Source organism: Phoxinus phoxinus (genome assembly GCF_949152265.1).
Source record: "Phoxinus phoxinus genome assembly, chromosome: 6".
Lineage (NCBI taxonomy): Eukaryota > Metazoa > Chordata > Actinopteri > Cypriniformes > Leuciscidae > Phoxinus > Phoxinus phoxinus.
Window position 1 is genome coordinate 42,757,784 of NC_136881.1, and position 14,008 is coordinate 42,771,791.

A 14,008-nucleotide genomic window follows, 5' to 3' on the forward strand; every position below is an offset into this window, starting at 1 on the left:
CGTGTTGCCAATGAGACACATTGACAGTTCAGACTGATTAAACCCTCCATTCATCTGTCTTTCCATTATATTGATATCAAACTGCTTTAACACCCTACACCATTTACACCTTACTCTTATCCTGATAAATGCACCCACACAGCAAAAACTCCAGTGTTCACAGCAAACACTCCAGTGTTAAATGAACACTCCTGGGAGTTTATATGAGTCCAGACTCAAGAGTGTAAAGTGTTAAAATATGAGTGTTAAATGAACACTCAAGAGTGTTAAAGTTAATGAGATAATTAAGTTAATAATTGAGTGATGATTGAGTATTAATGATGAACACCTGATGTTAACAAGCAGAATCACTGAAGGAGAAAATCACAAATTGTAAGCCACCATTATGGATATCAGTGTTTGCTTTAGTTGGGCTCTTGACCCTTATATTATTCACTTAAAATTCTGTGTGCCTGCTGTTATTAATTTATAACAGACAGATGAACAAAGAATAAAAGTGATCTGTTGGCTATGTTGTGACTATCATAATATGAACTTGATCACTGAACCCTTATTTCTAATTAAAATTTCTGTTGTTTATTACAGCATAATTGTGATTCTACATAAATATCCAGCATTTTTGATAAATAAATATATTTGAAAAAAAAATATTTATTTTAGGCACACACAGACATCAAGATTCAGTCTATTCATCTCAACAATGGTGACAAGCAAAATATTCAATTAGGAAAATTAAATTACTTCATATAATTTGTTCATTCCGCAATGCATGATGGGAGTCATTAATGAGTTGATTGGTGGCAGCCGCTGAAACATGCTTTATTATTGTCACCATTGTTGAGATTCACAGGCTGATTATTGATGTCTGTGTTTCTAAATAAAGTATTTAAAAGGCTTTTGATCAGAACAATGTTTATTAAATATTTTGGATTATATTAAAAATACTGAAAATCATATGCTTTAGTATCAGAGAGCTGCTTTATAAACAAGTTAAACCAAACTATGTAAATAAGTTTTGATCATTTCAGATCACAATATGATTGTCAAGACATGACCAACACCATCAGATCACATTTTCTCTTTGTTCATCTGACTGTTATTAATCAGAAAACGCAGACAAGCAAAATCTAAAGTTAATAATATAAGGGTCAAGAGCCCAACTAAAGCAAACACTGATCTCCATAATGGTGACTTACAATTTGTGATTTTCTCCTTCAGTGATTCTGCTTGTTATCATCAGGTGTTCATCACTAATGCTCAATCATCAATCAATTAATAACTTAATTATCTCATTAACTTTAACACTCTTGAGTGTTCATTTAACACTCATATTTTAACACTTTACACTCTTGAGTGCGGACTCATATAAACTCCCAGGAGTGTTAATTTAACACTGGAGTTTTTGCTGTGCACGGATACTAGTAAGTGTTACTGCGTCTTGATTTATATTTTTTGTAAAATCAACAATTTCAATGTTCTTTTGTTATGTAGTCCATACTCTGCTGGATGTGCTGGAGTTTTTATGAGAACAAAAGCGAACCATCAATACTATGTGTACCTTTGTTTAACTGACGCACGGACAAGGTTTTAGTTCGTCTTTATTTCTACTTGCGCTGTCAGCTGACCTGTGAGTTTGGTGTACTCTAGCATGTCATCTATGGCATCCGAGATCTTGCGACCTGGCCTCAGCTTGTCATCAGCTAGTACGAGAGCCTCATTAATCCTAATGTACAAAGAGAAACACACACACACACACACACACACATCAATAACAGTAAAATATATGGAAATATCAGGATGCAAGTAAACTAAAGGAATTTCAAAATCTGAATGCCTCAAAGCTTTTACATTGTGACTCTCTGTATATTGGACCCATTCGAACACTGAGCAGTCACAGTTGATCTCACCATGTGGTCACACCATCAGCAATCTGAGTTCACAGTGATCTAAAAGTGTATCCTCATAGCACCACCACTGTGTGCTCAAACTATGGCCACAATATGAGCTCATCCCAGCTAGAAATTTTATTGTTCTTATTATGAGAGCATTATGTTATGTTCTTGATTTGTTTTCTGTAGCTAATTTTATTGTTGTTACCAGAATGTTCTCCTAAAATTTAGGATAACACTCTCTAAAAACATTTTAAACATGTTTAGTGATAACATTGATTTCCCAGCAGACTCAGGACTGAACCTCTTAAAAGAGTTTGTTTGAAAGTAATAGTTTGGTCATTGTGGAGGTCAGTGTTTGCTTTAGTTGGGCTCTATGGCCTTGACTATTTGATGTTAGTTTTTCTCTGGTTGCTGTAAGTGTTTGTTATAGCAAGAGAACATGTGATCAAGTATGTTGGCTACTTGTTAAAAACAAAAATAATATCATAATATAGTGGCCTGATTTCATCATAGAACCTGTTATTAATTATTAGTTAAAACCAAATTAATAAACATATTTGTTATATCAATCATAACAATCTAGAATTTCGAACACATGAGATTCTATACCATCTCAATCAGAAAAAAACTAAACCTGTGTACATTAAGTTTACCTCAAGAATCAGCACGTGAATCTTTGACATGTTTCATGCAGAAATGCATTCTGGGTGCATCATACAAAACTCAACAGTGGCTCCCAAAATGCATTGCAGCATGAAGTGTTTCACCATTTTTGAGATTCACACGCTAATTCTTGAGGTTTGAGTGCGTCTAATCGTAATGGCTTTTTTTAAAAAACATTTCTTAAAGAACTGTTAGTGAGCCAAAAGAGCCGGCTTTATTCAGTGAGCTGAGTCTAACGAGCTGGCTCACAAAAAAGAGCTGGAATGCCCATCACTAAAAACCAACATTAAAATATCATGAGTCAAACTCCACAACTAAATCAAACTCTGATCGCCATAATGGTTCAAAACAAACAATTGTTTTAAATAAATCATCAACATCTTAACCTATAAACCTAAACCATATGACAGAAATAAAGTCTGGTTAGTAATAAATGAAGCTGGTAATGTCATTCCACACTGCCTGTGGGCTAAATCATCTTTCCACAATGTTGCTATGTGGGCCCGCAGGAGTCCAGGTCTCTTGCTCAAACATGCAGTGTAGGGACTAGCCTTAAGCCTTTGCTGTGAAACCGGGGGTAACTCTTTTACTGTTTGCTCTCTTAGACAAAAAAACCCACTTGACATCGATGATGTAGCCGATCTTGTGTTGAAGGGCCTGTCGGTGAAGAGTGTATCGCGTGTGAAACATGCCATAAATGTTCTCTGCCACCTGAGAGAGAATGAAGGATGGATCATGGATGAGAACACAGACTGACACATACAAATATTAAATTATTAGGTTTGTTGGACCTGTTTCGCCTACATTTCCTCATTGATGGACAGTACACATATCCCAGTTAATATATTTTTTTAAATTCTTGCTCTCTTGGTGAATAACCAAAACAACAAATCATACAAACCTATGTGATCAGTATAAATGAAATGTGATTTAGCATGTACCTTGTCTCTGAAGCAGATGTGCGTCCTCTTGTTCACTTCACACACTCGAGCAGATTTCAGCAGACGCTCATGGTCAAAGGCTTTTGGAATGCCAAGATAATAACAGTCTCTGTACATTAGAGAAATAAACACAAACAAATAGTTGATGGAGCATTAATGCATTTACAGTGGTCTTTTATAGTTATTATAGTTCTTATCTTCAACTGTTCTGCACTGTAAAAAACACAATTTGAATGACTGATTTTGTTGTGTTGGTTCAGCAAAAATCTACATTGTAAAGATCTCATACAAAAAAAAAAAAATCTTAGTACTAATTTCACTTGCTTTTTCTTGTTGACTCAACGTTTGTAAATATCAGTTATTCCTGAAAAGTGACTATTTGTGAATAATATATTAAATTTACCAACAAAACATTAATGTAACAGATCAGATATTCTGAATTTAGATCTTTTAACTATACTGCTTTAATTAAAAAGCACACACACAGACATCAAGAATCAGCATATGAATCACAACAATGGTTACATGCTTCATGCCGCAATGCATGCTGGGAGCCACCATTGCATTAAAATCATAGCTCCCAGCATGCATTGCGGCATGAAGCGTGTCACCATTGTTGAGATTCATATGCTGATTCTTGGTGTCTGTGTGTGTGAGTCAAGAGACTGAAATCTTGATTATCTTGGTTTCTTTTTTCTTAACAACAAATTATGTTTTGCAAAACACTGTAACAATGACCACAAACTCATAAGGAATTTCAAGTCAAATTGCCCAACCAAAGGAAACGCTCATCACCAAAATAATGACCAAATGATTTTCAATAAAACATATATCTGAACCTGTTTATTCTTAATAACTTCCAATTCCAATTTTCCAATAGACAATTTTTTTTTGAATTGGCTCAACTACAATGGATTTGTTACAGAATAGTTGAAACAAAGATTTTTTGTTTCAAGCTTCTTATTTTTTTTACAGTGCCTTAGCCTGTTCTCAAGATATAAGTACTAGCTTTAGTTAGTAAGGCAAAGCCGCTGAGTAGCATTACATTTTGTACAATCCAAAATGCAGAAAATCCAATATGGCAAACATTCTACATACACCGAATTCATAAATCTCCAATGAGTCAGCATATTTACTATAAAGGCTGCCACAGTCTGCAAGCTCCAGTGTATAATACTATTTAAACATCCTTTTAAAATACAGCTTACCGAGCCAAATAGTCCCATTTGTCCACATCAATGCCATTCAATTTGTTTGCAACAATCTCATACAGGAAAGACTTTTCTGAACCTCTGCCCTTCATTGACCACTGCGGAATGGAAAATATTTTGAACACTGTATCCAGATAAACACTGGCTGAACAGCACCATAAACACATTTTTACCTGACCATCTTTTTGCCCTTTCAGAATTAATTCCTCAATAAACGGGATGTCTTCATCTAGATTCAGTCCATATTGTTCCATCTCTGTGTCCAGTCCATTCTTCTTCCTCATGCAGTGAAACATCTCAACAGAGGCTTTCTCGTGCTTCAGAAGATGAACATAAATGCACAGCAAAGTATAATAAAAGAGTACACACATAATAATAATATTAATAATAATATGTTTATTTTATATAGCTCCTTTCAGAAGACTCAAGGTCGCTTTACAATAAATTACAAAAACACATGACAGAAACATGACATAGAAACGATACATAAACTGTGGAGGATAACATAGTAGAAAGAGGTACATATAGAATCAGAACATAGAGTCAGTGGTCGGGGAAACAAGTGACAAAAAGATATGTTTTAATCTGGGTTTTGAAGTCATGTGGTGGTGAGAGATTCCGGATATGTTGTGGAATGGAATTCCAGAGAGTTGGGGCAGCGATGCAAAATGACCTTCCACCAAACGATGCTAGTTTGTGACATAAACTACATAACCATGCTTAGAAGTTTTTATTCTAATGTTCTTTTTCTTACAAGATGCAGGGACAATAATAGTCTAGTAATGATTTTAAAACAAATTTACAAATAATATTATAATGTTGCGTATTGTCAATCATAAGACACAGCCAGTTTTACTCATTAAGAGATTTATTCATGAGGGAATAATTCGATTTTACAGTGTACATATCTCACAGACTATGTGTATCATATATGTAAAGCTGTACAGAAGAGTTATGATGCTTACCTGCCAAGGGGAATCTGAGGAATGAGAAGAGATTTGAGGTATTACTTAAGTAGGTTTAATAAAGTACACTGTTAGCCCTTACTGTAGAAAAAGCCCAAATTATTACAATATCATACCATTTTCCATTAAAACAGTAATATACAGGAATATACCTAAAGGAATATACTGTGAATTAACAGCGCTCAAAGTCGACACTCAGAGGCTGTTTTCCAAATCACACCCTATACCCTCATTCACTATTCCCTACACTAGTTCACTAATATAGTCCACTTGACTGAGTGAATGAAAAGAAGTGAGTGAATTGAGACACTGATGAACACCTGATAAGCAGAATCACTGAAGGACAGAGAAACAAGAACAGAAAAAAAAGAAACACAAGAACTACAACTGACTTCCAGCCACACTGAGTGTGAAACCAGTTTAACATTATTTATTACAAGTTATTGTTGAGAATGAACAGGGATTTAGTTAATAATAAAGTTGTTGTCACCATGATGGAGATCAGTATTTGCTTTAGTTGGTCTCTTGTACCTTGACTTCAAAACTTTTTACATTCTTCTCTCTCTGACTGTTGTAACATTGAGTTTATAAAGCTCATTTGCTATAGCAAGAAAAAGTCTAGGGAAGTTGATGAGGTGTTCACTGTTTTTGTGATGATGTCATAAACGCTCATGAGTTTTTGCTCTTTCTTTGTATGTAAGCTATGAATTTATGGGTATAGTAGCATGTATCTGATCATCTACAACATGAAATCCAGCAATATTTCTTTAATCAGGTCAACTAAATAATTTTGAAATCATATAGTGCATTAAAATTGTATTATCCTCTGCTTTACTCTGACACACACAGACATCAACAATCAGCGTATGAATCTCAACAATGGGGACGATCAAAAGTTTCATGTCGCAATGCATGCTGGGTACCAGGATAGTATTAAACTCCCAGCATGCTCTGCTGCATGAATAATAATTTAAAAAATATATATTCCCACCATTGTTGAGAGGCATGTTCTAATTTGTGATATGTCTGTGTTTCTACAAGACAGTGTAGTTTTGTTATTTTTGGATATGCTTTTGTTAGAAATAAATTATTTATTGTTGCTGTTGTTTCACAGTGGTGGTAACGTAACACTTCTGATTGACAATTAAACTCTGAACGAGTGAAAATTAACTTCTAGTGAATAGACAAGCTATATCATGATTTTGTCATGATAGTGAATATAATCACAATCATTCACAAACTGTGTGTGTGCACAAGTGTGACTTGCTAAAACACAGCTCAAGCAGCAAGAGAATAACTAATGAGTTGGCATCAGCAACCTAACTAAAGCAAACACTGATCTCTATAATGGTAACTGCAAATCAAACATTTTCAATTAAACATCTCAATAACAACTTCAGTAGATGTATGACAGAAATAAAGTCATACTGGTTAATAATACGTGTAATAATGTGTAATGGCTGGAAGTCAGTTGTAGTTCTTGTGTTTCTCTATTTTTTGTTCTTGTGTTCCTCTTTTCTTCAGTGATTCTGCTTGTTAACAGCAGGTGTTCATCACTAATGCTCAACAATCACTGACATATTCACTTAATGATCTTAATGATCTCACTGCAACACTGCGCCAATGTTACTTTTACTCTTTGTAGTGTGGATTTTCCTGTGGGGTTGAAAGGGTTAACAGTGTAAGATAAAAAGACACACCCACGAAAAGTATTTTAACAGTAATAAACTGTAAGTTATAAAACAGGTTTATACTGGCAACACTGTTGCCAGTAGTTTACTGTAAAATGTATTTTTTTGGGTCACCATTGTGCTGAAGAGTAGAGCTTGTGCTTCAGTCCAGCAGAAGATCTAGGAACATTGACGTAATGCTACATGCTGCTTTATTTAACAGGCGGTGACTGTGTCATTGCTGGTCAAGTAGAAATCTAATGTACTTAAGTTTTTTTGTGGTTTCTAATGAACGTTTTTAGCTCTTTTCTCACATTATTAATGCATTACACATTTTAGTTAATACATTTAAATGACAGTTGGTCAATTTTAGGCAGTCGGTTTCTGCAAGTGAAATTAGTTTTAACTCGAGTTTTAATTTAGTGCGTTTTACAGTAACAAACTGTATATTACAGTAAATAACTGTACAATTAACAGTAAATTACTGGCAACAGTGTTGCCAGTATTTTACTGTAAAAAAACCCGGTAAGGTCTAACAGTGTACTTACACCAACTCATTTAGTGAAGATGGTTTGACTGTCACACACACACACACACACACACACACACACACACACACACACACACACACACACACACACACACACAGTTTTTCATTTCTATCCTTGTGAGGACATTCCATAGGCGTAATGGTTTTTATACTGTACAAACTGTATATTCTATCCCCTTACACTGCCCCTATCCCTAACCCGACCCATCACAGGAGACATTCTGCATTTTTACATTTTCAAAAATATATAATTTAGTATGTTTATTAACCCATTCCCCTCATGGGGACCGCTGGCTGGTCCCCACAATGGAGGTGATCTCAGGTTTTACTATCCTTGTGGGGACATTCGGTTCCCACAATGTATAATAAACCAAGCCACACACACACACACACACACACACACCACACACACACACACACACACACACACTCACACACTCTCTACAATGATTAACTTATTTGTAATTCTTGACAAAATAATTGTAATTTGTAAATAATGGATTATGTTATTATGACATAATGTAATGCAGTTTTGAATTTCTAATGATGTTAATGTTTTATACATGTAATACAAAAGTAATTTGAGCACCATTTTCTTTCAGTTATATAGTGTCATGAATCTATATGTATTTGCCTTGCATGTGGTTTAGCAGTAAAGGTTTTTATTTAAGCATTTATTGGCTTTAACAAGTATTATTTATTGCTTACATACACAGCTGAAATAACTGAAGTGAAGAAACTCAGATACTCACCAGGCCGGACTTTAGGAATGAACATGGCATCAAACAAATGAGAGAATGGACCATGACCTGAAATGACAAAAAGGTAATGAGCTTTAAATTACTTTTCAATTTTACCTTTAATAATATATATTTTTAATATGTTGACTATGAGACTATGGGAAATGATGCTTAGTTTTGGTGTGTATTTGCAGTGTATGAAAAACTTTAATGTTGGAAAATTATCTCAAACAAATAAGAGATTGAACTGAACAGACATAATAGTACTTTTTAAACTTTCTACCTATAACTTTCAGGATGTCCATGGCACTTTACTGTCATGAAAATAATTTATCATTTAAATGTACAAATATGCTTCATTATCTACAAGCATAATATATATATAAATATGCAAATGTTTGTGCTGCTCACCCATGTCATGACACAGAGCAGCGATCTGAACACACATGGAGTCTCGTTCGGTAATCTCGAGTCCAGTCTGATTCTCTTTAAGACTTTTGAGAAGATGTCCTGCTAAATACGCCACACTAATACACACACACACACACACACACACACACACAATAAAGTCACTCTGTTTCAAGGAAAAACAATGCAACGGTTTAGACAAAAAAAAAAGAGAGTTAAAAAAAGAAAGATTACCCAATGGAGTGTTCGAAGCGAGTGTGAGTGGCTCCAGGGAACACCAGAGATTTAGTTCCCAGTTGTTTGATGTGACGGAGTCTCTGAAACTGAGGAGTGTCGATGATCTTCACCAGCAGCGGGTCCAGAGCAATCTGACCATGAATGGGGTCATTGAAAATCTACAGGATAGAAAATATTATTATTTATGTATTTGTTTGTTTATTCATTTATATTTTAAAAAAAAACTGACCTAAAGAATATGGTCATAAGAAGAGAGCAAACATGCTCTTGGAATAAAATAGCTAAATATGACATTTATCACAGCTGTGTTTTTTTAATGTTTTAATAAATCCTTAGCCTATATTGGAATTGCTGTTTAAAATATTTATCTTAAAACATTAGGGCTTTAACATTTTAAATCGCTACAATATATTATTATCATTATTGTTATTATTATTATTGTTATTTATTATTCACACATGCAACACATATAGTTGCATGTGTGATTGATTCAGCCCACGACATCAACATCACTCCAAGCAGGCCTGCAGTTCAACACCACATTTTCATATCCATATTCATATTCAATGACATTTGGGCTAAATTTACTACAGTATATGCAGTAAACGTTATCCTCTCTAGATCCATCACTTACCTTCATGGTGTCCTTTGAAAAGTCTAGGGAGTATTTCTGTGTCATGTTTTGCTAATCCTCAGCGATTTTGCTTTTCTCTGCGGAGAGACATTTTGTCTTTTAGAAATACTTTCATAGAAATATTTAGTGCAAACAAAGCAGTAGTCTTAACAATAAGCAAATATTAGTGAGGATTCACATGTGATAGTTTTCAAAAATCTTAGAATGGCCGAGAAAGGTTTGCATATGTTAATTTCAGTAAACTGAGAACGAATTTTATGCAAATAAATTTTCTTAAGTTTAGTCTAAATCCCGGGATAATTTATTAAAATGTATCAAATATTACTGTGGCTCTTTTTCCCAAACGAGTTTGTCTCAGAGTGTCACACAAAACACAATAAACGCTGTCGTGTTCTCTTGCGTTCGGATCTGGTGTTCGGGAACACACTCGTGTGACACACTTCTTAGGGAATTACACCATATCATTCTGATCACAGACTTTGACTTTCAGAAACACCAAACCAAGATCTGAGACGCTCCGATGCCATTGGTCCGCTAGTTAGTCCGGTTATCCAATCACAACTGAAGCTGAGGCGAAGTCACATGAGTTTGTTTTTAATTCGGTAATGTGATTCCATCAAAATTCAAGCACAATTGTGCATTAAAAAATCTTGCTCAATTGAGCGCATACTCTTTTTATGAGCATTTTAAAAAATATATGTGAATCTTGGCGTTCCATCCAGCGTTGTTTTTTTTGTTTTTTTTTGTTATATGCCAAAATGCGCATTAAAATAGGTGGATCATCCACTATTCCATCTAATCTTTAAAAACAAAATACTTGATACACAGAGGAGGACTATTCGCATAAACACGCTACAATCTGGTTGTGCTTCTGTTCTGAATTAGTGGGGGAAGGTATTTTGAAGAATGTACACGTTAGGGGAACCACTGACCTCCATAGAAGGAGAAAAAAGACTATGGAAGTCAATGGTGTCCCAAAACTGTTTGGTTACAAACATTCTTTAAAAAAGATTTCTTAGTGTTGAGCAGAACAAAGACATATTCACTGTAAAAAATAAAACATATATTTTATTTATATTTAATTAATAAAAATGAGGCAACAGATTACAAGCAATATTATTAATTAAATTTAACAAATTAGAATTGAGTAATAATTAATCAAATTAATTCATTAAATGTTAACCATTTAAATGAGTAAAATTTACAAAATATATGTTATTGCCAACATTGAAGACACCTGATGTTAACAAGCAGAATCACTGAAGGAGAAAACCATAATTAAAGTCACCATTGTGGAGATCAGTGTGTGTTTTAGTTGGGCTCTTCACCCTTAAATTATTAACTTTAAGATTTTTGTTTGGCTGCTGTACATGAGTTATAACAGCAGATGAACAAACGGTGATCTGATGGTGTTGGTTGTGTTTTAACGTAATCATTATTTCACAATCATTTGACCTGAATCACTGAACTCAAATGGAGTCCAATTTTTGACTCAAGTTAACTTTATTAACTATAGAAGTACTGGCCTTGTACACCATAATTTTTTTAACTTTTACAATGTAATCCAAATAATTTCTAAAAAGTTTGTCTTGTACAAAAAAAAAAACAGACATCATGAATCAGCCTGTGCATCTCAACAATGGTGACATTTATAAAGCATGTTGCAGTGCATTCTGGGTTGCACCAATCACAACTCATTCATGGCTCCCATCATGTATTGCTGCATGAATAAATAATGAGCTTATGATCAGAGGTTGTCACCATTGCTGATATTCATACGCTAAATCTTGATGTCTGTGTGCGCCAAAAAAAAAACACATACATATTTTTTATTATTATTGATTTGATCATTTAGATTTAATTGAAAAGGCTAATAATATTATGCAGCTAGAATTAAAAAAAATAATTTAACTCATAAATTGGACTCTACATGATTCAAGTCAAATAATTGTGAAATTATGAAACACAACCAACACCATCAGATCAACGTTTCTATTTGTTCATCTGCTGATATAACTCATGTACAGCAGCCAAACAAAACTTAAAGTTATTAATTTAAGGGTGAAGAGCCCAACTAAAACACACACTGATCTCCATAATGGTGACTTTAATTATGTTTTTCTCCTTCAGTGATTCTGCTTGTTAACATCAGGTGTCTTCAATGTTGGCAATAACATATATTTTGTACATTTTACTCATTTTAAATGGTTAACATTTAAGGAATTAATTTGATTAATTATTACTCAATTCTAATTTGTTAAATTTAATTAATAATATTGCTTGTAATCTGTTGCCTCATTTTTATTAATTAAATATAAATAAAATCTATGTTTTATTTTTACAGTGTATAGAGGTTTGGAACAACTTGTAAATGATGACAGAATTTTCATTTTTGGGTGAACTATTACTTTAAATAGGTGAGAATGGCACAAAAAAAGTCACTAGCCCCTTGGTCTTTAAACTGGGTTATACAGATTGTGAATTGAAAATGTACAATATTTATAATTTAATAGGTAACCCTTTATTACATTCTTATGTTTTGCTAAAATGTCATTTGTAAATAAAAATAAAAGTGTAAATTTCATCAAGTGAATCATTACCTGAAAGAATGTCCTCAATGTCAGTTGTGTCTTCAGATATTTTCAAGTTCTGTCAATGACCTGTAGATTTCTTTGTCGTTGCAAAAGAAGAAGATGATAATGAGCATCTGTAGAACTGCGTAGAGATTTTATAGATTCACAGACTCAACCCACTACATTACAGCATTCTATCAGGAAGCTTCTAGACAGTATGTGAGGGTGTGTCATACAGATTTGATCATGTGCTTCAGATATTTGAGTAAAGGTGAAGAACCCGTCTTTGACACATTGCGTATGTAATTAAGCATGGAGCTCACCTTTGTTTTCAATGAATTAAAAAGAATGCAGGGCTTTTCTTAATAAACGTATGCTAGAGAGACCATAATGTGAATTCATAATGTTGTGATCAGAATATTTCCCAGACTTACTGGTTGGATTCTCCCTTGTTCAGTAGTCAGGCATTGATGAGGGAAATCTCAAACGCTCAATCCCTAAAATAAATCCTACAATGTACAGCAAAAAAAATCATAACGCTGCAGAGAACTGCGACGTGATTAGTGCTTATGAAAAATATACAGTAAAGGGCAAGAAAGAAACATTAACAAGCTTGGGTTTTTAACATGCAAAAAGTGGATTTTTTAATAGATTTCAAAATTATTTGAAAGTCAACTGTAAAAATTCACATAATAATAGCCCTGTCTGAGAAAGACGTCATGTATTAATGATACAAGATGAAGAACTGTGATGTTTGATGGTGGAAAGACTTCGTGAACACCCAAATGATGTGCTGAACTTTAACAACAAAACTCCGACAAATAATAACAGACTCCTATGAAATAAAAGGATTTTGCTTTACAATCTTATTAAAATTTCACTTAATGAAAAGCACCAGTTGATTACCGACCTCGATGGAGGGGTTTAAGATTTCTTAACTACAGATACAATTTGATTTTGTAAGATAGGATAAGAATCCTAAATCAACTTGCTTCTGTAAAACAAATTTGTGAAAAACCCTAAATTAACGTGTCAGATCTTAACTTAAGACTTTAGATAGAAAGTTTATGTAAAACACCCCTGTTCCTTGTTTAAAGTAAGAATTAAAAGATTATTCCATTGGACTTCATCATGCGCTTTCTACAGCCACTAACCATGTCAGAATACAGGGCCAAAGACAAGATGTCCGCCGCGTCAGGGTCTTCATCAAAGATGGCCGCCACGCCTGAGCCAGATCTGAGGCTGCGTCCGGATTTGCATACTCTCTCTTGAGTAGTTGCTTATTTTGAATTTGAGTAATTACTTCAGGGCTGCTAAAAAGTATGTTCTATAATAATAATAATAATTTGTTACATTTATATAGCGCTTTATCTGAGACCTCAAAGCGCTTTACACAGAAGGGGGGAATCTCCTCAACCACCACCAATGTGCAGCATCCACTTGGATGATGCGACGGCAGCCGTATTGCGCCAGAACGCCCACCACACACCAGCTTACTGGTGGAGAGGAGACAGTGATGAAGCC

At 34.3% G+C, this 14,008-nt stretch overlaps 2 protein-coding genes across 2 annotated transcripts in view; both read right to left on the reverse strand.

The window, feature by feature from the left end:
* Positions 1–5,020, reverse strand: part of LOC307000571 (uncharacterized protein) — a 56,407-nt gene extending 51,387 nt beyond the window's left edge. The window contains exons 1-5 of the mRNA XM_079616214.1: positions 4,881–5,020; positions 4,705–4,805; positions 3,497–3,605; positions 3,175–3,266; positions 1,626–1,723 (exon numbers count right to left, since the gene is read on the reverse strand). Of these exons, the coding sequence (XP_079472340.1) occupies positions 1,626–1,723; positions 3,175–3,266; positions 3,497–3,605; positions 4,705–4,805; positions 4,881–5,003 (523 nt within the window). The 5' untranslated portion in view covers positions 5,004–5,020. The remainder of the gene's footprint in view (positions 1–1,625; positions 1,724–3,174; positions 3,267–3,496; positions 3,606–4,704; positions 4,806–4,880) is intronic.
* Positions 5,021–5,085: 65 nt separating this feature from the next.
* On the reverse strand, positions 5,086–12,612 carry LOC307001041 (deoxynucleoside triphosphate triphosphohydrolase SAMHD1-like). The gene is made up of 6 exons (XM_079617144.1): positions 12,512–12,612; positions 9,912–9,988; positions 9,275–9,435; positions 9,044–9,159; positions 8,645–8,701; positions 5,086–5,686 (listed from the first exon to the last, which is right to left on the reverse strand). Exons 2-6 carry the CDS (start codon positions 9,954–9,956, stop codon positions 5,601–5,603), a joined length of 465 nt encoding a protein of 154 aa, XP_079473270.1. The 5' UTR covers positions 9,957–9,988; positions 12,512–12,612; the 3' UTR covers positions 5,086–5,600.
* Between the last annotated feature and the right edge of the window lie 1,396 nt (positions 12,613–14,008).